Genomic DNA, 24,736 nt, shown 5'->3' on the forward strand with positions numbered 1-24,736 from the left:
AGTCCTGAAATCTGAAAGAACCGCCATATTGGGCAGTCAAGAATTAGACTCACATCTGAAAAGACATTATTTGTCCAAAAATATTTTGTCCAATGCATTTTTTTCCAGTTATAAGGGGTGTCTACAGGTGCCCAAAAACATTTGTGTGTGTCTGTCTTTCTCTCATACAGTGGCGTAGTTAGCAGAATTTTGGGAATACCAAGAAGGCTGACAGAACAACAAGATGTTGCTGCCATAATGCAAGCCATGGCTGTGGATATCCAGGCTTTTAAGGTCCAGATCAGGGAACAAGAGACTCGGCTTGCCAAAGTGGAGGTATGTAATCAGGTGCATGCTGCTCTTCAGCAGGAATGACTGTTGGTTCTATCCCAAGTGTTGCAGCCATTGCACACACACTGATGATATGGAGACTTACTTCATGGTTTTTGAACATATGGCTACCCATTATCACTGGGAGCACATGGAATGGGAGCCCATACTGGCACCATTCTTGAAGGGATCAGCTCAGCAAGCCTATTACCTCATTGAGCAGGCTGCTGCTGATTATAACCAACTCAAGGCTGAGGTGCTGCAGAGGTATGGCATCAGTCTGACCCAGCAAGCAAGAGCATGCCAGGAGTGGAAACTCAATCCTGACCAGCTGTCATGTTCCCTAGCTAATGACTTATGGGGCAGAGTTGGGTGGTGGCTGGAGATAAACAATTCTAAAAAGGTTGCCAAAATTATGGCCTGTGACTTCCCTGATTGCACATGACTGATAAACACCCTCCCTAATTTTCTCACCTGGCTGGTCCACAGGCAAGAATAGAAAATTATGAATGCCCTTATCACAGCCCTCGAATGACATCACACAGCTTTGCAAGATGAGCACTCAGAATGGTCCACTAATTACCGAAAGTCCCAGACAGGATGCGTCGCCACTCCTGTGCCTACCCACCACAAGGCAGATTCCTTAAGTCTAACCTAAGAAGATGTATGCAACCCTTTCTCACTGTTACAAGTGCAGGTAGTTGGACCACACCATTCCTAACTGTCCCCACTTCGGCAAGCTGATGGACTGCAGCTGTGTACGAGGAGAAAGACCCAATTTTACTTTCACTTCCTTACACTGAGGTGTTGGTGATAAATGGGCATAAGATCACCTAACTTATTGATTCTGGCAATAACATTTCAATTGATGCTTGCCACTACATTCTCCTGTGACAACGTGAATCTCAATCAACCAGTCTATCCTGTATTCATGGGGAAACTTGATGGTACAAGTTCGTCTCATGCATAATCACTTAGCTAGGGGTGACTTGTAAGATTAGGGTGGATGTCATGCACAGCCCTTCTTATCCAGTGATACTGGAGTATGAACCACCATGAGTAAAACACTGGGCCTTATTAATGATGGTGAAACACCATCTCAGGCTGTCCTCAACACCATGCTGTCAACCGGCCATACAGCGGGATCACGTGGTCATCCAGCATAATGTGGACACCAGCTAAGGTCTGCTATCAGAATTACACTTTCAATTAGGCAAATTCCACCTCATTCAATAGGACGATGATGCCCTTAAGTCTGCTAAGAATGCAGTTGTACTGATTGACAGACAGTGCATGTCATTTCCAGTGCCACCGGGTCTGCACTTTGTGCTTAATAATGACTTATTTTACCTTGTGTCCAAGCATGAGAGAAAGATGAGGTCATAATTGTTAGTTCCGCAAAGTTCGCTGTGGCAGTTTCGCAAGCTAGTATACTTCCATTTCCTAGGTGCCCATCTGGGAACTGAGAAGACGTTAGAGTGGATTAAGTTCAGATTTTATTGGCCAGAAATTAATGAAAAGGTCTGCTATTTTTGTGCTTCCTGTCCAAAATGTCAATTACAGCAGATTCCTCGGAAGGACTGTGCTTCCATTGTTCCCGTCCCACTCATAGATATTATTAACGCATAGCAGTCAATACTGTAGTACCGTTTGAACCCTCTGCATGTGGTCATAAATATATTCTGGTAATAGCTGACTACACTACACAATACCCAGAATCTATAATAATAATAATAATAATAATAACAATAATACATTTTATTTATATAGCGCCTTTCCCATGCTCAAGGCACTTACAGAATATAAGAAAGAACGGCAGGGTAAACAGTATATAGCGTTGTACAAGCCAGATAAATAAATAAAGAAGATTACGACAGTGAATTCAGAGAAAAAGCCTAACAGACAACATAATTGATGGTCTAGCACACACATACAGGTTACATGAGCATCTTGACAGAGACGTAAACTGAGAGAAGGGTAATAAAGTCAAGTAGAGCTATAAGCCTTCCTGAACAGATGAGTTTTGAGTTGTTTTTTAAAAGAATTCATGGAGTCAGCTGACCTGATTAATTTTGGTAGGTCATTCCAGAGTCTGGGCGCTATAGAGCTGAAGGCCTTGTCACCCATGGAGGGTAGATTAGTGTGGGGCACAACAAGATTGCCAGAATAAGAGGACCTTTGTGGGTGGGCAGGCACATAGTGATGGAGAAGGTCACTGATGTAGTTTGGCGCGAGGTTATTTAAGGCTTTGTAGGTTATTAGTAGGATTTTATATTCAATTCTGTAAGACACAGGGAGCCAGTGAAGACGGAGTGGGATGGGTGTGATGTGCTCGCTGCTGCTGGTCCATGTAAGGACTCTTGCAGCCGAGTTTTGAATAAGCTGGAGCTGTGATATAAGATTAGAAGGGGCACCTGCCAGTAGGGAATTACAATAATCGATGCGGGATGTGATAAAAGCATGGGCAAGTTTCTCAGCATTAGAGAAGGAGAGGAAGGAGCAAACACGGGAAATGTTACGGAGGTGAAAGTAAGAAAGTTTCTTAATGTGATTTATGTGGGCGGAATAACAGAGGGAGGAATCAAAAATGACACCAAGATTCTTTACAGTAGAAGCAGGTCTGATGAGATCACCGCCAAGATGGACAGGGAAAGACCTCATTTTATTAAGTTGCATTTTAGTCCCAATTTGCAGGAGTTCAGTTTTGTTGCAATTTAATTTTAAAGAGTTCTGCTCCACCAAGGTTTTAATTTCACTAAGGCAGGTTGTGTGCTGAGAAAACTCTGATGAAGTTCCACTTTTAACATTGAAGTAGAGTTGAGTATCATCTGCATAAAAATGATAACCCAGTCCACAGCTACGTATAATATGGCCCAGGGGAAGCATGTAAATACAGAAGAGAAGAGGGCCAAGGAAAGAGCCCTGAGGAACTCCTTGTGTGACTGGTGCTGAGCTGGATCTGCTGTTGCCAAAACTAACAAACTCTAGCCTACAGTCATATAGGACTTGAACCACTGGAAGGCAGTGCCAGAGATACCCAGCATATTCTCCATTCTGGACAGTAGAATGTCACATCTGACAGTGTCAAATGCTGCACTGAGCTGATCTAACAGAATTAATATGTTGGTTTGTCCAGCGTCTGCTGCCATAAGCAAATCATTGGTTACCCGTAGCAGAGCAGTTTCACAGCTGTGCCGCGCCCTGAAACCAGACTGAAAGGGTTCCATCAAGTTATTAGAGGTTATGTAATTGGTGAGTTGGGAAGCTACAACACACTCAAGTACTTTTGACAGGAAAGGTAAGTGGGAAATAGGCCGGAAATTGTTAAGATTGTCAGTATCAAGACCAAACATTTTTAACATTGGGGTTACAGAAGCAATTTTAAAAGTGAGCGGTACAAACCCAGTGTCGAGGGATGAGTTTATTATTGTTGTAACAGTCGGATTATGGCATGAAGGCAGAATTTAAGTAGTGTGCTGGGGATGGGGTCTAGTACACAAGTAGTTGGGTTTATTTTACAAAGCAGATTATTAACAAACGCAGATGTGACTGGTGAGAACTTAAAGAAGGAGCTGGATGAAGTGGGAAAACAGGGAGAGATATAAACAGATGATGTATTTATGTTAGTTGAATTATTTAGATCATTAATTTTGTTACGGAAAAAGTGGAGGAATTCCTCACAGAGGTAGTTGGGCCAGATGCGGGTTGGAGTAGCTTATTAACTACAGAGAACAAAACCCTTGGGTTATCGTGGCCACTTTCTATTATTCTACCATAGTGGGTGTTCTTGGCAGCAGTTAGTGCTTCTCTGTAAGCTATTTTGTGGTCAGAGAAAGCCTGGATGTGCACGGTGAGGCCAGTCTTACGTGACATTCTCTCAAGGCGTCGGCCAGCTGCTTTCATAGATCGCAATTCTGAATTATACCAAGGAGCTGAACGTTTAAAGGAAACCTCCTTATGTTTTAAAGGAGCTGTTTAAGCTAATGCTGAATGAAGGGCTAAGTTATAGTTGTCAACAAGACTATCTAGTGTTGATGGAATAGGTGTAGACAGTAAAAGATCAGAAATGGATGCAGAAAGGAAAGAGGGACAGATATTTTTAAGGTTTCTGTAAGAAATTTGTCGTTTACAGGTAAGAGGAGGGAAAGGCAGTGAGACAGTGAAAAATACTGCTTTATGATCAGAGAGTCCTAAATCAGTGCTGTAAATGTTGGCAACAAATAGTCCAAAAGTGCAGATCAGGTCCAGTATATGACCACCAGAGTGGGTGGTAAAATCAACATGTTGTGTCAAGTCAAAACAGTCCAGTAAGGATAGGAATTCATTTCTCAGTTTAGATGTAGTAATGTCAATATGGATGTTGAAATCACCAAGAAGGATAATTCTCTGAGAGTAAGAGCTCAGGTGGGTCAAAAGTTCAATCAGATCAGATAAGAAGGATGCATTGTATTTTGGGGGACGATAAAGAACAATAAGTGAGACAGGACCTGATTTTGCTATTAGTTTAAGAGCCAGGCACTCAAAAGACAATGGATAGTCAATTGGGATTCGTTTGATATTTAAGTCTGCTCTGACAATTACTGCAAGCCCACCACGTTGCCTTGAGCTGCGAGGCTCTGTGTGGAAAGTGAATCCGGGAGGTGTCGCCTCTGTGAGAGGTGTAAATTCGTTTGGTTTTTGCCATGTCTCCATTAAACACAGAATATTATGTTTGGTGTCAGTGATGAGTTCTGACAGCACCAATGCTTTGTCATTAACACTAGAATTACCAGAGCCTACGAAAAAACTCGTAGATCCGGCCCACCTTAAATTGCTTCTTAAAACCATTCTCACCTCTCCGCCAGCGTCTTTTGTCATCTAAATGTACTGATAAAGACAAGCTGCAAACAGCCGGCTATTCCATCCCCCCACCGACTTAGAACGTAAACGAACTTTTTCCAGCTCATGTCTTGATTGATTATCTGGGAGTGAAGTGGAGTTTTAGAGTGGAAATAATAAATCGTTATTTGGAACACACGCATTTCGTGTGTGTTGCGTTTCTACAGTAATCTGTGTAAACACATTGTTAAAACAGAAACTTTTTTTATATTCTAGTAACAAAATGTAGGCATAAACTATATAATGTATGAAGCCTGAAGTCCAAATATCAAAGAAACACTTTCACAAAAGGTGCAAAAAAAAAAAAGCCGCTGCCAAAAAAAGCCGCTTTAGTGTGCGACATTGACACTCATTTACTATAACTGCCGCCGTGGCGCAACAGTATCAGTTGCTGACTGGCAATTAGAAGGTCACGAGTTTGATCCTGCATGACTCCCTTTTGTGAAGTGTTCTTATTTTTACTGTTTTACAATAAAAAGATATATTTGATTTCAGTCTGTAACAGCCGGTGTAATTTATGATATTTGTAAAGGTTAGCTTTATTTATTTATTTTTTTTAATTCACTTTTCATTCTCTGTCGCGTTCAGGATCCTTCCCTAGCCCACCTAAAACTGCTGTTATCACATAAAGACGCGCTATAGCTCTGCAGTTTATCACGATACATACGACCACGTGTTTTTTTTCCCACAATCTTGCCAGTCTCCACATGTTGCTGTATGCTGTTTCTTTGTACTCCAGGACATGCAGAGGAAAGCATAGTAAAGAGCAGTCACTTCAGCGCTATATGCAATCATCAGACACTCCCCATCTGACACTGCTGTTTTCACATAAAGACGCGCTAAAGCTCTGCAGTGTACTTGTGACTGCATTGTCATACCAATGCTTGCGAACTGAAGTGTCTGCATGCACTTTTCGTGGCATTACACGCATATTTTTTGAGCATGCCCATGTAGCTCAAACACAGGAACATATGTTGATGTAGAAGTATAACAAAACAAGTGCACTTTTATTCAAGACTATAACCGAAGAAAAAAGAAAGCAAGTTACAGTAGGCGGTTGATATGACAGCTTGCGTAGTGCAATGCTAAGAACTGCTGATTTCCATTACGTGCTATATAACTGTTAACATTTGAATCTGATGATTGCATATAGCGCTGTCTTATTCAGTGTGCGCAAGAACATGCAGGTGGCCAGTTGCTGCGTGCTACAACGCACATTTTAAAAAAAGAAAGAGACAAATATATGTGACGTTTTGAAGAAATCATTTTATGCAGCGAATAGTACCAATCAGAAAACATTGTCAAAGTAATGCAATATTATTTGAAAACGAACAGCGTCAGGTTGGGTGTGAAGTTATACTGGCGCTGTTTGAGTCAGATCAGAAGTTGAATAAGCTGAACAAGCTCCTGTTCTGACTCTAAGTAAAAAGCATGAATTAATCAACAGAAATAACCGCGATCGACATTTTAAACTTAACGATTTACAGTGCATACCAATTTATAAATTTTATGTCCGTTTGAGGAAAAAAAAAAACACTTTCTCCAAAGCTGGGAATTGAACTCGCATCTCTGTAGCATGGCAGGGTTGCTGTGGTCCAAGTCAGCAAATCTTACCGTTAAGCCACGTAAAGAGTTGTAGTAGCTTTGAACCTATTGTGAAAGTGTTTATTTGATGTTTGGACATCAGGCGTCACACATTTTATAGTTTATGCCTACATTTTGTAACATTTATTACTAAAATATGAAAATGTTTCTGTTTTAGCAATGTGTTTACACAGATTACTGTAGAAACGGAACACACATGAAATGCGTGTATTCCAAATAACGATCTATTATTTCCATTCAAAAGCTCCAGCAGTTCAGTCACTCCCACATAATCAAACAAGGCATGAGCTGGGAAAACTTAGTGAACGTTCTGCGACGGTGGGGGATGGAATAGCCGGCTACTTGCTGCTCGTCTTAATCGGCACATTTAGAAGACAAAAGAGAGGTGAGAACGGTTTTAAGGTGGGCCGGATTTACGAGTTTTTTCGTAGACTCTGGTAATTCTAGTGTTAAGAGACCTCGAGTTAAACAGTGCAATATTAGATAATGAGGCTTCTTTTTGCACAGAGCCGTGATCAGGGTTTAATTCCACATAATGTAAATTTGGCACACTGACACTTCTATTTCCAGGGCCATGAGAAGGACGGCTTATTCCTGAGCAAATGCTGCCAGTGGACTTTTCATTCACAGCCCGGCGGTGGCGGCGACCTGACCCGCGATGTACATATTTCGGGCACTGCAAAATACCGGCATCTTTTAGGATGTTCCAGTCAGACCATTTGCTCTGGACAAACTGTTTAATAAGAAGGAGTTTGTCATGAGAGTATTTTAGCATTATACTGGGCAATACTTATCTGAATAGCTGTGTAGAAGCAGCACAGCACAGCGGAACCGGTAGAACAGGCAGGTGTGGTAGCGTAGGTGAGCGGCAATAGCAAGCAGCAGAAAGCATAGCAGGAGGAGGTAGTAGGATTTGGAGGTTCCAATACACAGCCACAAACAGTAACGCTTGGTAATTTCAGGCGTGATAGCCCTGGAGCCATAAGTCAGGTTAGTATGAACATCAGATCAGTTCCCGGTCGTAGAGTACTGTAAGATGAAACGGGAGCAGATCAGCATAGTGAATATAATCACGGAGACAGATCATCCCGAGGTCCTAGATCACCAGGTATAAAGAAATGTTCGTAGGTCTCGTCCCGTGATCCACAGTCTCAGCTGTTCCCAGTTAAAGTGGAGTCCATAAAATCTGTAAATATTAAGCCAAATCCATGCAATTCGAGTCAGCTGTATCCACAAACTATACGTACAATAAAAGAAATAAAACAAGTGTAAGAAAGTGCACAATTAAGGCGAATTTTGTGAAAAGTGTTGTTAATTTAATAGGGAGGAGCGGCAACAACATGCGTGCGCCAGCATCCCTTCACCTGATGTAATGTCTATTCCTCTGAGACTGGAGAATTCCAAGAATATTGCATGGTAAGGGTCTTCCCATGTATTGGCATTCCGAAAGAAGTCTTAAAAGACCAGGAGACACCTTCCACTTTGAAGATATTCAGGGAAGATAGTCCATATTAAGCACTTAAAAACCTCAGTGTACTATCTTCAAACTAATTGTTTAGTGGAGCAGGTTTAATCAGACTCTTAAAACAAATGTTATGTAAGGTGTTCAGTGAGGATAGAAGGAAGTGGGATCAGTTACTTCCCCTTGTGCTCTTTGCGTACCAACAGGTCTCATAACTCACCATGGGTTTCTCACCTTTTGAGCTGTTACATGGGCGACAACTCTGGGGATTATTGGACATATTGACAGAAGGACAAAAGGAAAAGGCACTGTCTTTCACCGATATTACAGAATATATTCTGCAGTCACATGATAGTTTTTAAAAAATTCAGCCAATGTTAAAATAGAATATAGAGCATGCACAATCAGCCCAGGCTCACATTTATGATCGTGACATGTTATTTTGGGAATTCCAGCTCAGTGACTGAGTCATGGTTCTTGTTCCCATTTCCCACTCTAAATTACTGGTAAATTGGCAAAGGCCATACAAAATTAAGTAGAGGAAAGGGATGGATAATTATTTCATTAAACAACTGAACTGTCGCCCAACCGAACGAGTCTACCATGTAATTTGTTGAAATCATGGAAGGACAGAGAACCCAATTCCTACTCCAGACAACCTTGTTCAGTCTTCGCTCAGAAAACAACTCTTAATTTTGGCATAAAATTGAAACCTAAGCAATGACAAGAGCAAGAGGCAGCCATCTTGTCTGTCCCAAAAGAAGTGAATAAGCGACCCGGCTTGACATCATCACTGAACCTGGGGTCATTGTTCAAGAATGCCTGTATGACCACCCAGAGGGAAAAAGAGCAGAAGTGAAACTTGAGATTGTAGGACAAAGTGGGCATTGTCCATTCTGCTAGGCTTTAGTGACATACAAGTCCTGTTAAGAAAGTAGATTTAACATGCATCCAGGCATCCAGCTACAAAAAACCTCCCTCTTGCATTCCAAACTAAGTTACTGAACCCCAGCTTATACTAGGATCTGCCTGGACTTCATCTAATAACAAAGGCGTAAGTCAGACTTGAACTGATATCTCTCTAGAGGCACTATTGCAGGCCTTTTGAGCTAGTAGGCAAGAAATTGGCTCAAGTAAGAACAAAGACCTGTAATTCAAGAGTTGATAAACTAGCATGGACAGAAGAACTAGACTATTAGAAGACACTGATTTTGTAACTGAAAGTGACATTAATCCAATCAGGAGAAGGTTCAATCTCCCTTTAAAAATCTATGCACCATCCTGAAGAAGCTCTCTGGGATATTCTCTGGACACTCACTGAACTCCCTGGAGATCCTCTTAGGACACCTTCCCTAGGATTCTTTTAGAAGAGGGAAATATACCAAATGATCTTCTGAAACCTGGTCTCTGAAACCCAAAAAGTCATGAGACACCCTTTCAGTGAGAACCAAACTCGACAAACTCTTCTCTTTGTGAACCTGAAAGCTGAGATCCAATGTGCCAAGCTAAACACTGAGCCAGTCTGAAGGCTGAGAAGCAACCATCACTTCAAGAAGGGAACTGCATCTTGACATGTACCACCAACCTAATGATTGTTTCAGATCATGTACACCTCTTCATGGCTGTGGCCTTGTTCAACAGGATATTCAGTCCTGCCACACTGCAAAAATTGTTCAGGAATGGTTTGAGGAAGACGTCAAAAACGTCAAGGTGTTGATTTGGCCAATAAATTTCCCAGATCTCAAGCTAATTAAGGATAGGATGTGTAGGAAAAACACTTCTGATTCATGGAGACCCCATCTTGCAACTTACAGGACTTAACACTAGAACTACCAGAGTCTACAAAAAAACTCGTAGATCCGGCTCACCTTAAAACTGTTCTCACCTCTCTTTTGTCTTCTAAATGAGCCAATTAAGACGAGCCAGCAAGCAGCCGGCTATTCCATCCCCCACCGTCACAGAACGTTCACTAAGTTTTCCCAGCTCATGCCTTGTTTGATTATCTGGGAGTGACTGAACTGCTAGAGTTTTAGAGTGGAAATAATAGATCGTTATTTGGAACACACGCATTTCATGCGTGTTCCGTTTCTACAGTAATCTGTGTAAACACATTGTTAAAACAGAAACTTTTTCATATTTTAGTAATAAATGTTACAAAATGTGGCATAAACTATAGCATTTGTGAAGCCTGATGTCGAAACATCAAATAAACACTTTCACAAAAGGTTCAACGATGTTACAACACCTTCCGTAGCGTAGCAGTGAGATTTGCTGACTTAGAGCTACAGCAGCCTTGCCATGCATTACAGACCCGAGTTCGATTCCCCGCTGGGGAGGAAGTGTTTTTTTTTCCTTTGTTAACCTCAAACAGACATAAAATTTATAAATTGGTATGCACTGTAAATCGATAAGTTTAAAATGTTGATCGCGGTTATTTCTGTTGATTAATTCATACTTTTTTACTTAGAGTCAGAACAGGAGCTTATTCAGCTTCTGATCTGACTCTAACAGCGCCACAGTATAAATTCACACCCAATCTGACGCTGTTTGTTTTCAAATAATATTGTACTAGTGCGATTATGTTTTCTGATTGGTACTATTTGTGTCGTCATAAAATGATTTCTTCAAAACGTCACATATATTTGTCTCTTTCTTTTTTAAAAATGTGCGTTGATCACTGCCAGCATGTTGTAGCACACAGCAACTGGAACTGCATGTTCTTGCGCGCACTGAATAAGCGCACTGAATAAGACAGCACTATATGCAATCATCAGATTCAAATGTTAACAGTTCACAGTTCACACACACGCAAGGATCGTCTTTCTTACATTTACAACGTGTGTACCTGTTACAATGTACTCACTTCTCTCTATACTGTGGTTTCTATTACACACCTGAAAGAAAGACAATATATGTGAAAACATCATCGCACTAATGCAATATTATTTGAAAACGAACAGCGTCAGATCGTTTGTGAATTTATGCTGGAACTGGAAATTCTCTGATGTGGAATCAGTTCTGTATGGTTGTGGGCGTGGGTGTGAGTGGTGGACATAACTGGGAATTACTGTGAATGTGTGTGGTGTTTTGAGATAATTACAGGTGCTTGCTCAGTGTAATAGAAACCACTGCAACAAATACACATGTAAATGTAGGAAGGGCGCTCCTTGGGTGAACTATAGCGCGTCTTTATGTGAAAACAGCAGTGTCAGATGGGGAGTGTCTGATGATTGCATATAGTGCTGAAGTTAATACTCTTTACTATGCTTTCCTCTGCATGTCCTGGAGTACAAAAGAAACAGCATACAGCAACATGTGGGGACTGGCAAGATTGGGGCAAAAAAAACACGCGGTCATATGTATGTATGTATGCGTGATACACTGCAGAGCTATAGCGCGTCTTTATGTGAAAACAGCAGGGTCAGATGGGGTAGGAAGAATGAAAAGTGAATAAAAAAAACAATAACAAAGCTAACCTTTACAAATATCATAAATTACACCGGCTGTTACAGACTGCAATCAAATGTATCTTTTTATTCTAAAATAGTAAAAATAAGAGCAGTTCACTTCTCAAAAGGGAGTCGTGCAGGATCGAACTCGTGACCTGTTGATTGCCAGTCAGCAACTGATACTGTTGGGCCACAGCGGCAGTGATTGCAAATAAGTGTCAATGTCGCACACTAAGGCAGCTTTTTTTTCTGCAGTTGTATTTTTGAATAAAAGCGCACTTGTTCTGTTATATTTGTACCTTTCGTGAAAGTGTTTCTTTGATATTTGGACTTCAGGCTTCATACATTATATAGTTTATGCCTACATTTTGTCATTTACTACTAGAATATGAAAAATGTTTCTGTTTTAAAAATGTGTTTACACAGATTACTGTAGAAACGGAACACAAATGAAATGCGTGTGTTCCAAATAATGATTTATTATTTCCACTCTAAAACTCCACTTCACTCCCAGATAATCAATCAAGGCATGAGCTGGGAGAAATTCGTGCACATTCTAAGTCAGTGGAGGGATGGAATAGCCGGCTACTTGCAGCTTGTACATTTAGATGACAAAAGCCGATGGCGGAGAGGTGCGAAAGGATTTAAGAAGCGATTTAAGGTGGGACGGATCTACGAGTTTTTTCGTAGGCTCTGGTAATTCTAGTGTTAAAGGATCTGCTGGAGGTTTTGTGTTCATGCCTTGATGGGTGACAGCACAAAGGGGACCCTCCCAGTAACAGGCAGGTGGTTTTAATGTTATGGCTGATTAGTGTGTATTTCTGGTTGTGGGTGTTACTTTAAGCTGAAAAGAATAAAACCTGTGTGCTAGATAAATCTTTAGCTTTCACAGTTGATTCCACCAAATTCAAATGAAAAGCTAAACGCTTTCAAGGTCCTTTAATTAATTCACGTCTGTCGACTCTACTTATTCACAAAGGTTTTGGAATTTCTGTGGTATCAAACACAAATATATCCACAGACACAAATTAACAGAATGCAAACATATTGTATATAACAACCTTTAAAGAGACTAAGATTTACCTGTTTAACTGGCCAACAGACTCAAAATATTGGAAGCATATATAAAATTCAGTTCCAAATGCATAATGACTAAAATAAAAGAAAAAATATAATTCTTAAGAAAGACACCACTCAGCTTAGCTTTATGTTTGCCGTAGTTGAAAAACAGCCGATTAGCTACCTGTCCCACAAAACAGAGAAACTGAAGGAGATCAATGTAATCTTTCATGTGAAAAATAGTTACTAGTATTCAAACAAAAAAAAAAAACAAAAAAAAAAAAACAAATCTAAACTGTGAAGCACTGCTTGATTAATTAATACTCACCTCCACCGGATTCTCCAACAATTGCAACTGTCTTATATGGTGGAAGAACTAAATCGAAGTCTTTCAGTACAACATGACCGGGGCGTGTAGGGTAACTAAAAAAAAGAGCACATTGATACGTTATTAAATATACAGTGGAACTTCAGTTCACGAACGTCTCGGAACACGTACAAATCGGTTTACGACCAAAAAGTTTGCCAAACTTTTGCATCTGTTCACGACCACACATTCAGTATACGAACAAGCCAGTTTCCCTTTCGGTTTGTACATGTTCAGTCTCTCCCTGTGCATTTCCTGTGCAGCGAGCGAGTGAGCAAGAGAGAGAGAGCGAGCAACACACACAGGCGCGCGAGACAGAGAAACACACACACACACACACACAGGCGCGCGCGAGAGAGAGAGAGACACACACACACACACACACAGACGCGCGACAGAGAGAGAGACACACGCACACACAGGCGCGTGAGAGAGAGACACACACACACACACACAGGTGCGCGAGAGAGAGACACACACACACAGGCGCGCAAGAGAGAGACACACGCACACACAGGCGCGCGAAAGAGATACACACACAGGCGCACAAGAAAGAGACACACACACAGGCGCACAAGAGAGACACGCACACATAAGAGAGAGAGGGCTGGACGCTTAAGGTAGGAAGGCAGTTAAAGAATGCACTGGGCTTGTTGTTGTTTTCACTTCAGTTTACAGCGATCGGTTCGTAGCGTGCATTGTTGCAATGTTACTTTTCTTGTTGGTTTATTAAATTACAGATTTTTCAAATGTTCATTTTTTCCCCTGTGCTTAAAACTCATTAAAAAAAAGTGTTTTTAGCGAGCGATTCGTAGCGCTATAGCATGAACTATCGCAGTGTTAGTTTTCTCTGTTGTTCAAGGTTTTCTCAGTGTTATTCAATGTTTTTACATTTAGTTTACTGTGCATTCTATGGTATAATTAACTATATTTGTGCTTAAAAACTTAAAAAATATATATATTTACATACAGTTCGTACGGTCTGGAACGGATTAATTGTATTTACATACAATCCTATGGGGGAAATTACTTCGGTTCACGACCAAATCGTCGTGTTCAGAGTTTTGAAACGAATTATGGTCATGAACCGAGGTTCCACTGTATGTTTTAAAAACTAATAAAGATGCTTCTTAAAACATAGCTATGGGCCAGTTATTCAGAGCATTTCAAAACAAGGTTTTAAAAGTTTGTTAACTGGACTACAAAAAATACATAGCAAATTATTACCACTCACCATTTCACCTCTCCCATTCCCTGATTAACTAAAGAAGTGGTATGATAAGCTTTGCAACTAGTGATGGTGAGAGGCCAAAGGAGGCAAATACTGTCAACACACCTGATTCAATGGTCTTTACATGACATTGTTCACCTTGTCTTTCAATATTATGTTCAACAGGGTTAAGACCCTTTTCATAAACATCATTCATTACAAGTATGGTTCCACAGTGACCGTAAGACCAATATGTTCATGCCTACATTAAGTTTGGCTAACTAACTATTCTCATGAAGCGCAGTGATATAGCCACTGTAAGCCTTACTCAGTTACTTTAATGCACTTACCAATCATGGAAGACTGCTGTAGGTCATCATGATCTGTTCCTGTCCCGTTACTACTCTATGGTGTCAAATTGTATTGTTTTATTGTAGACCAAGTCCCTATAAGCAGAAGCTGTGAACATAATGGACATGCAGGTATAATCTATGGTATATTTGAACTTGCCTGTTTTCAGGCAAATTGGAGCACTGCTTCAGAGTGTAACTATTTTTCCAAATGAGTATATTTTTTTAAACATGGCTTGATAATTAACAGGCTAGTTTTCATACATAGTCATATTAGCAAAGGCAGTCAGGATTCCAAGCACACCAGGCTGACTAATGAGAAAGATTCATACGAGTGTGATCACTGAGAAAGCAACAATGTTATGGTTAGACATTGCTAATGCCTATGGCTCCATACCTCACAAGACTATGAAAAAAAATCTGACATGATATTCCAATCAACAGCATAATATTCATTATAAATTTACATTTCAGTTGGAGAGTCATATTGGAGACACTGATATAGGGGAGGAAAAGGAACTATTTTGTGAAGGTATACATATTTTACTAATGCAATTTGCCTTAGCCATAAGCATTTTGGTAACGTCAGCCTAAACTGTTGTGTTGAGACACTCTTTTCGAACCAGGATAACACTGCTCCTTGTCAGTGCACTCATAGTAGACTCAGCTTTAAGCACAACTTTAGTCCCTAGGAGAAGATAAAACCATTGGTGAATAAAAGGGCTAATAATGTGGGCTTAGATGAAGGTTAAGTTATCTAAATCCATTATTGAAGAGGTATATCTACAAGTTAATGTGCACTGCTGCTGACATGCAACGCTCATCATCACATAAATCACTGGACAAAATATTCATCCACAGTCTATTAGATGTAAAACTATCCAGATAACCCAACAGAAGACAGAATCATGGTTGTCAGTAATGGACAAGCCAGGGTTACCAGAGCAATTAAGACATAGATAAACCAACACAGTGCTCTTCTGTGCATCCTCTAACCACAGCCAGTTTCCAGTTACAACAGTTGTGAAGTCAATGGCTACCAAACATACAGCTTAGCACTGTTCTGAAATAACAGATAAAGAAAGTGAAGCTTCTTAATCATTCTGAGATATTCATGGTTGCAGAAACAAATGCATTCTAACATGAATGGTGTTAAATATTTATACGTACATAACAATTAAGTAAACAATAATATAAGTAAGAAGCAGCACTGTGACTTAGTGGATTGCATTGTTCCAACAAGAATCCATTGTTTCAAGTTCATATCCTAGAAGTTTGCATGTTCTCCTTCCAACTGAGTGGATTTTCCTCAAGGCTGCCCATTTTTCTCCTAAATCCCCAGTGATTCTGAATTTGATTATGTGAGTATAAGAATGTACATGCACTGTTCAAAAAATTAATAGAACACTTAAATCACATATTAGATCTCGGTGAACTGGATATTCAAGTGGAAAATCTTTACTGAGTAATACTGTGTAATTCATTGAGAACAAAGTGATGTAAAAACAGTCAATGGAAACCAAAATCACCAACACATTGAGGGCTGTATTCAACATCACACCAAAAAATCAAAGTCAAAAACTGAATTCACAGGCTGATCCATCTTGCATGAATTTAATCACGGCAGCTCATAATGTGACTCTGTAGTGTGTATGGCCCCCACGTGCCTGTGTGCACTCCCAAAAACATCTGGGCATGCCGTCTGATGAGATGGTGGTTGTTGTCCAGGGGAATTTCCTCCCAGACCTGGATCGGTGTGTCAGCGAACTCCTGGACATTCTGTGGTGCTACTTGGCTCCACTTGGTGGTGTTGGATGGACCGATAGATAACATCCCAGAGGTTCTCAATTGCATTCAGGTCTGGGGAATGTGCAGGCCAATCAATGGCATCAATGCCTTCGTTATCCAGGAACTGCCTACATACTCTGGCCACATGAGGCTGGGCATTGTCCTGCACCAGAAGGAACCCAGTGCCCACTACAACAGAGCAAGGTCTGACAGTGGCTCTAAGGATTTCATCCCTGGTACCTAGCAGTAGTCAAGGTACCATTGCCTAGTACGTGGAGGTCTGTGCAACCCTCCAAGGATATGCCTGCTCAGATCATCACTGACCCACAGCCAAACGAGTCATGCTGGATTATGTTGCAGGTTACTAAACATTCACTACAGCATTTCCAGACTCTTTCACATCTGTTACATGTGGTCAGTGTGAACCTGCTCCCATCTGTGAAGAGAACAGGGCGCCAATGGCGGAGCTACCAATTGTGGTATTCTCTGGCGAATGCTAATCAAGCTGCACAGTGATGGGATGTGAGCACAGGTCCCACTAGAGGTTATTGGGCCCTCATGCTACCCTCATAGAGTCTGCTTCTGATGGTTTGGTCAGAAACATACATGCCAGTTGGAGGTCATTTTGTAGGGTTCTGGCAGTGCTCCTCTTGTTCCTCCTTGCACAAAGGAGCAGATACTGGTCCTGATGTTGGAATGATGTCCTTCTATGGCCTTGACCAGCTCCCCTTGTGAAATGGCCCATCTTCTGGTAACTCCTCTATGCTCTTGAGACTGTGCTGGAAGACACAGCAAACCTTCTTGTGATGGCATAGATGGATATGCCATCCTGGAGGAACTGGACTACATGTGCAACCTGAACAGACTACAGTTACCACCTCATGCTAACAGTAGTGACAAAGACACTAGCAAAACACAAAGCTAGAGAAGAATCAGTCAAACAGTATAAGGAGAGAGCAGCTGTCTGTGCCACCACCTGCAAAACCATTCCATTTTGTTGTTTGTTGTGTTGCTTCTACAGTGCACCTGTTGTCACAATTTGCACCAAAGCAGGTTAAGTTGATTCACAATTGCTTATACAGTAATCCCTCACCTATCGCGGGGGTTACGTTCCAGAGCCCCCCGCGATAGGTGAAAATCCGCAAAGTGGCGACCTATATTTATTTTATTATTTATACATATTTTAAGGCTTTATAAACCCTTCCCACACTCTTATAAACCTTTCTCACTCTCTTGTTAACCTTTCCCACACTCTTATAAACACTTCCTATGCTCTTAAACACTTTCTACATTCTTAAACACCGCAGACAAACACTGCACACTGCACGCAGCGATCAGACGTCAATGTGTCTGCACTCGCTTTGTGAAGGGGGGCAGCTGAACTCACGCTGAGCAGAAATGGACTTTGTGCTGCTTCTGCCAAAATGCCTGCTTGTCGCTCTGCGCGTTCGGAAGGAGGAGGAGTGTGTGTGGGGGTATGTGAGGGCTGAACGCACGTTAGCTCAAACCCCCCTCCCCGGAGGCGCAGTTCGCATTGTCAAGGGGGTGGGGAGCTGAATGAACGCTAAGGAGAAGTGGACTTTGTGCTGGCTTTGTGCTGCTTGTCGCTCTGCCTGTCAATAATTTAAAAGCCTGTACATCACCAATTTTCCTGTCTCACTGTCTTGTCTTGCGTGAAGTTAAAATGTTTTATAATAGTGAGATGTTACTCATATCCTTAGCCCAACATCCACATATCATATGTGTTAACAAAGTGTGTTTTATAAGTTTACATGTGTTTAAAGCATGTGGGATGGGTATTTTAAGGCTTAAACTATAAAAATGTTTATTTATATGGTCTTTCTACAGTGGTGTGAAAAACTATTTGCCCCCTTCCTGATTTCTTATTCTTTTGCATGTTTCTCACACAAAATGTTTCTGATCATCAAACACATTTAACCATTAGTCAAATATAACACAAGTAAACACAAAATGCAGTTTTTAAATGATGGTTTTTATTATTTAGGGAGAAAAAAAATCCAAACCTACATGGCCCTGTGTGAAAAAGTAATTGCCCCCTTGTTAAAAAATAACCTAACTGTGGTGTATCACACCTGAGTTCAATTTCCGTAGCCACCCCCAGGCCTGATTACTGCCACATCTGTTTCAATCAAGAAATCACTTAAATAGGAGCTGCCTGACACAGAGAAGTAGACCAAAAGCACCTCAAAAGCTAAACATCATGCCAAGATCCAAAGAAATTCAGAAACAAATGAGAACAGAAGTAATTGAGATCTATCAGTCTGGTAAAGGCTATAAAGCCATTTCTAAAGCTTTGGGACTCCAGCGAACCACAGTGAGAGCCATTATCCAAAAATGGCAAAAACATGGAACAGTGGTGAACCTTCCCAGGAGTGGCCGGCCAACCAAAATTACCCCAAGAGCGCAGAGACGACTCATCCGAGAGGTCACAAAAGACCCCAGGACAACGTCTAAAGAACTGCAGGCCTCACTTGCCTCAATTAAGGTCAGTGTTCACGACTCCACCATAAGAAAGAGACTGGGCAAAAACGGCCTGCATGGCAGATTTCCAAGACGCAAACCACTGTTAAGCAAAAAGAACATTAGGGCTCGTCTCAATTTTGCTAAGAAACATCTCAATGATTGCCAAGACTTTTGGGAAAATACCTTGTGGACTGATGAGACAAAAGTTGAACTTTTTGGAAGGCAAATGTCCCGTTACATCTGGCGTAAAAGGAACACAGCATTTCAGAAAAAGAACATCATACCAACAGTAAAATATGGTGGTGGTAGTGTGATGGTCTGGGGTTGTTTTGCTGCTTCAGGACCTGGAAGGCTTGCTGTGATAGATGGAACCATGAATTCTACTGTCTACCAAAAAATCCTGAAGGAGAATGTCCGGCCATCTGTTCGTCAACTCAAGCTGAAGCGATCTTGGGTGCTGCAACAGGACAATGACCCAAAACACACCAGCAAATCCACCTCTGAATGGCTGAAGAAAAACAAAATGAAGACTTTGGAGTGGCCTAGTCAAAGTCCTGACCTGAATCCAATTGAGATGCTATGGCATGACCTTAAAAAGGCGGTTCATGCTAGAAAACCCTCAAATAAAGCTGAATTACAACAATTTTGCAAAGATGAGTGGGCCAAAATTCCTCCAGAGCACTGTAAAAGACTCATTGCAAGTTATCGCAAACGCTTGATTGCAGTTATTGCTGCTAAGGGTGGCCCAACCAGTTATTAGGTTCAGGGGGCAATTACTTTTTCACACAGGGCCATGTAGGTTTGGATTTTTTTTTCTCCCTAAATAATAAAAACCACCATTTACAAACTGCATTTTGTGTTTACTTGTGTTATATTTGACTAATGGTTAAATGTGTTTGATGATCAGAAACATTTTGTGTGACAAACATGCAAAAGAATAAGAAATCAGGAAGGGGGCAAATAGTTTTTCACACCACTGTATATCGCGGATTTTCTCCTGTTGCTGATGGGTCTGGAACATAACTTCCGCGATAGGCGGGCAATCACTTGTATTTAAAAACCCGCGAAGTCGTGAATCCACGAAAAGTGAACCGCAAAGTAGCGAGGGATTACTGTACCTCCTAACTGGACAGACTGATATCCCTGAAGCTTAATTGACTTGGTGCCAGACTGTGATGGTTACGTGTTCCTTTAATTTTTTGAGCTGTGAATTTATAACTTGGGTAGCACACATCAAATTAAAGACATTTTCCTATAATTAGTACTTTAGAAAATAGATTTCAAGACAGAATAGACACATGGATACAAAAAAGCAGAAGTGACTAAGAAAAAGACAAAATGACAAACATATTGGTGTCAGCAATAGAATAATGTCAGAAACCAATGCCCAATTGATTCCACTTTTGAACCTGCAGATTCCACTACAGTCAGGATAGCAATAATCAGCACAATTTCATATTGATATTGCAATTATGTAGTTAGTTTGCAAAAGGTTTGCTTCAGTATTCATTTTTTGATTCCTTTTCTTAATTTTATCAGACTAGGGGGCTTTGCTCGCTTTACTTGCCAACCCCCATATTTGGTTTTCCGGATACGCACTTTGAAGATTTTTTTTTTCTTTGAATTGTTGCTATTTCATTAGTTTCACTTTTATTTCAGAACTTCTGTAAAAACAATATTTGTAATTTTGCGAGTCCCAATATGCTGAATCTTTTTAATGAGGTCAGGATAGGTTTCTCTGTTTGGAATTTCAGCACAGACAAAACGATCTACATCATCAGCACTAAATCAACACTAAATGCTGTCCTCTTTCCAGCTGTAACTGTTTTCTCTTCTGCTTCCACTGCTCTTTGTAATCGGATCCTCACGTTTTTTCTGGATAAGGTCACGAATATTAGATCCCAGATCTCCATTTCTTCTTCTGTCTCTGTTGATTTAGCCGCTCCTGCGTACGGCTCTCTTACCAGCTTTGAACCCATTTCGCTTTCCCATCTGGAAAAAATCGCCGCCTCAATGAAGCCTTCGGCTCTCCGGACGATGTGGTGCCGTCCAGACTGCTGAAAGATGTGTTTCCTGCAATTCGATACGATGTTCTAAAGATCATAACTAGTAGTCTATCCTTGGCTATAGTTCCTCGTGCTTTCAAACACGCAGTTGTACAACCAATTGTGAAAAAACCTGATCTTGACCCTGCAGTTCTTTCCAATCTTCGTCCAATCTCCAAACTACCTTTCTTGTCAAAAATATTAGAAAAAGTAGTTTATGAGCAATTAACTCATCACCCTACAGGACCATCAGGTAATGGACCTTTTTCAGTCAGGCTTTAGGCCCCAACACAGCACAGAAACCACGCATTTACATGTCCTAAATGACGTCCTTTTGGCACTGGACTCGGGACTCCATGTGATTATGGTTCTTCTCGACTTATCTGCTGCTTTCGACACAATCGACCACGACATCATGATCTCCCGACTCGAATCCTGGGCTGGTGTATCTGGCTTAGCCCTTGACTGGTTCAGGTCATATTTCTGCAACAGGACTCTCAGAGTCATGTTAGACGATTTTTATTCTGAATCAGCCCCACTCCCATGTGGGGTCCCCCAGGGTTCCATTTTAGCGCCACTAATTTTTTCAATCTACATCCTTCCTTTAGGTGCAATTTTTAGAAAACATGCAATTTCATATCACCTATATGCTGACGACTGCCAAATTTATTTCTCTCTCAAGTCAACTGACTCCACCAAGCCTCTCCTCGATTGCCTATCGGATATTAAGGACTGGCTGGCTACAGCTACAAACTTCCTTCACCTGAACGATTCAAAAACCGAGGTCATTGTTTTTAGTCCCGACTGCAAACAGATTCCACCCTTTGGCCTCGATTCTCTTCCCACTCCAGTAACTTCGTCTGTTTCCAATCTTGGAATTAAAATGGATGCTCATGTCAACAGCATAGTAAAATCCTGCTTTTTCCATCTCAGGCGAATCGCCAAACTCAAGCCTATTCTGTCAAACCACCTCTTGGAATCAGTAATCCATGCATTCATTATGTCCCGGTTTGACTACTCTAATTCCTGCCTTCATGGTATCAGTCAAGCCACTCTTTCTAGACTCCAACTGGTTCAAAATGCGGCTGCAAGGCTTCTAACTGGAAGCAGCAGAAGCCAACACATTACACCGATTTTAAAAACTCTACACTGGCTGCCGGTTAGATTCAGAATCGATTTTAAGATACTCCTCCTAACCTATAAGGCATTAAACGGTCTAGCCCCCGCCTACTTGAGTGTCTTGCTCCATCGTCACAATCCCCCTCGTGTTCTTAGATCCGCAGATCAGCTGCTCCTAACCGTTCCCAAGGTACATTTTAAAGCTCGTGGTGAAAGGGCTTTTTCTGTCGTTGCACCCAGGCTCTGGAACTCCCTACCCTTAGTGGTTAGGCAAGCCGCTTCAGTCGCCACTTTCAAATCACGCCTAAAAACGCACTTCTTCACATTGGCTTTTAATTCTTAATCTGTTTCATTTTCCACTTACTTTTCGCTATTTCTTTATTTTATTGGGTCCCCCGACCTGTTTTTAGTATTCTCTGTTTTAATTCGCTCTTAATGTTTGTTTTTAACTTTTTGCTCTTAGTCTCACTTGTCTTAACTGTACAGCGCTTTGGTCAGTTGTAATGCTGTGTTTTTAAGCGCTTAACAAATAAATATGGTATGGTATGGTATCAGCAGTTAATAATTTTTTTTTACAATGTAAAAAAGTAAGTAGAGTTCTGCATTGGACTCCTGTCTGTAAAGTCGTGCTATTTTCCTCTCACAGTTCCAAAAGTACATGGGGTTACCAAGGTGATACCCCAGCTTTTGTCTAGGTTTTTGTACCAGGGCTAGACAGAACGTTTTTGACTCCTGGGGTAAATTTAGGTTTTTAAATAAGCAGACAGATAAATATATATACATTAACAAAGTAACCAATAAATGCATCTGCGGTAAACTCCGTTTTTGAAATTCGCAAGATTCTTTATTTGTCACATGCATAGTTATACAGGACAACACGAAGTAAAATGCATCCTGATCCGCTTATCAAAAACTGTGCAAAGTTAGAAGAATATCAGTTAGATAAACAAAAAGTCATAGATTGAAAGATAACAGTATAGTAGAACATAATAAATAAGTAAAATTATGTGAATAAAGTAGAATTAAGTGTTAAGATGCAATAGTGTAGTAATTATTGTGCAAAACCAAAGTTAGACTGGTGCATATTTAAATGAGGCAGTTTGTTTGTTTGCGCTACTGCAATCTTTACTTTTTTATATTTTCTAATTTTCCTACTTTCATATCCTTTAACTTTCTCCACATGTGTATAGCGGCAACTTTTTTTTTTTTTTTTTGAGCCTTTCTAATTTCCCTGGTTTCATAGTCTCTAACCTGCTCTGCATGTGTTTAGCGCCAACATTTGTAAACGTCTTTATGAAGTTCTACTTTGTCTTTTACTCAGTCATTTAATTCTGAGCCGGATTGGACATGCTTTTTTTTCAATTCCACTTGTTCCGGGCTGATAATTACTTTCCTTATTTTCTGAATTTGCACCTCGATTATTCTTTTTTGCTCTTTTTTCTGTCCAACACATTTGAGTCTCTTTTCTCCACGCTGCTTTCTTCTTCGATTATATGTCGACATTTAATTTATAACGTACTTTTCTTATATGCTTTATATGTGCTGAGAGCCCTGGATTTGTGTGTGCTCAAATCCTTCACAAGACTGAATGTTTTGCTGCCTATTGTCCTATTTGATAGATTGTAAGTAGGGTGTGTCTTTGGTCTCGCGGGTCTTTAAAATGTCTCCCAAGGAGATCACGTATCGTAGACTTGCTTTTTGCTTTCCAGGACAGGATTTCTTTTTATAATAGATAGACAGAATCTGAAAAGAAATTGCTACAAGTAATCTGAATGAAAACTTATACTGGAACACCTGTGTATAGAGAGTTGTGCAGTATTGCTTCTTGGTTTACATGGGGACAGACTGCTCATAAAAGCTGTGTTATATTTGGTTAACTGTACTCATCCATCCACTCTCTTACATTGCTTTCCTCTATGCAGTGTTGAAGAAAGTGAGCTTAAAATTAGATAACATTAGAACACTAGACAAGAATAGCCCATTCAGCCCAACAAAGCTCACCAGTCCTATCCACTTATTTCTTCCAAAAAAACATCAAGTCGAGTTTTGAAAGTCCCCAATGTCTTACTGTCTACCACACTACTTGGTAGCTTATTCCAAGTGTCTATCATTCTTTGTGTAAAGAAAAAGTTCTAAATTTACCCTTAACAAGTTTCCAATTGTGTCCCCATGTTCTTGATGAACTCATTTTAAAACTTCATAATTTTAAACATTTCAATCATGTCACCTCTTAATCTTCTTTTGCTTACACTGTAAAGGCTCAGCTCTTTTAATCTTTCCTCATAATTCAACCCCTGTAGCCCTGGAATCAGCCTAGTCGCTCTTCTCTGGGCCATTTCTAGTGCCGCTATATCCTTTTTTGTAGCCTGGGGACCAAAACTGCACATAGTACTCAAGATGAGGCCTCACCAGTGCATTATAAAGGTTGAGCATAACCTCTTTGGACTTGTACTCCACACATTGTGCTATATAACCTGACATTCTGTTAGCCTTCTTAATGGCTTCTGAACACTGTCGGTAAGTTGATAGCTTAGAGTCTACTATGACTCCTAAATCCTTCTCATAAGGTGTACCCTCGATTTTCCGACCGCCCATTGTATATTCAAACCTA

General features: G+C 40.7%; 1 protein-coding gene across 4 annotated transcripts in view; it reads right to left on the reverse strand.

Annotated features, from left to right (window-relative positions):
* The window catches only part of abcb8 (ATP-binding cassette, sub-family B (MDR/TAP), member 8), an 842,402-nt gene that overhangs the window by 647,994 nt on the left and 169,672 nt on the right, over window positions 1-24,736 (reverse strand). For all 4 annotated transcript variants that reach the window (XR_007935257.1, XM_051928892.1, XM_028803917.2 and 1 more), the window contains one exon: window positions 13,091-13,185. Coding sequence is in view for 3 of the 4 variants with exons in the window: in XM_051928892.1 (XP_051784852.1) it covers window positions 13,091-13,185 (95 nt within the window). In the remaining variant the exon portion in view is untranslated. The remainder of the gene's footprint in view (window positions 1-13,090; window positions 13,186-24,736) is intronic.

The sequence above is a fragment of the Erpetoichthys calabaricus genome, chromosome 6 (assembly GCF_900747795.2).
Source record: "Erpetoichthys calabaricus chromosome 6, fErpCal1.3, whole genome shotgun sequence".
NCBI lineage: Eukaryota > Metazoa > Chordata > Cladistia > Polypteriformes > Polypteridae > Erpetoichthys > Erpetoichthys calabaricus.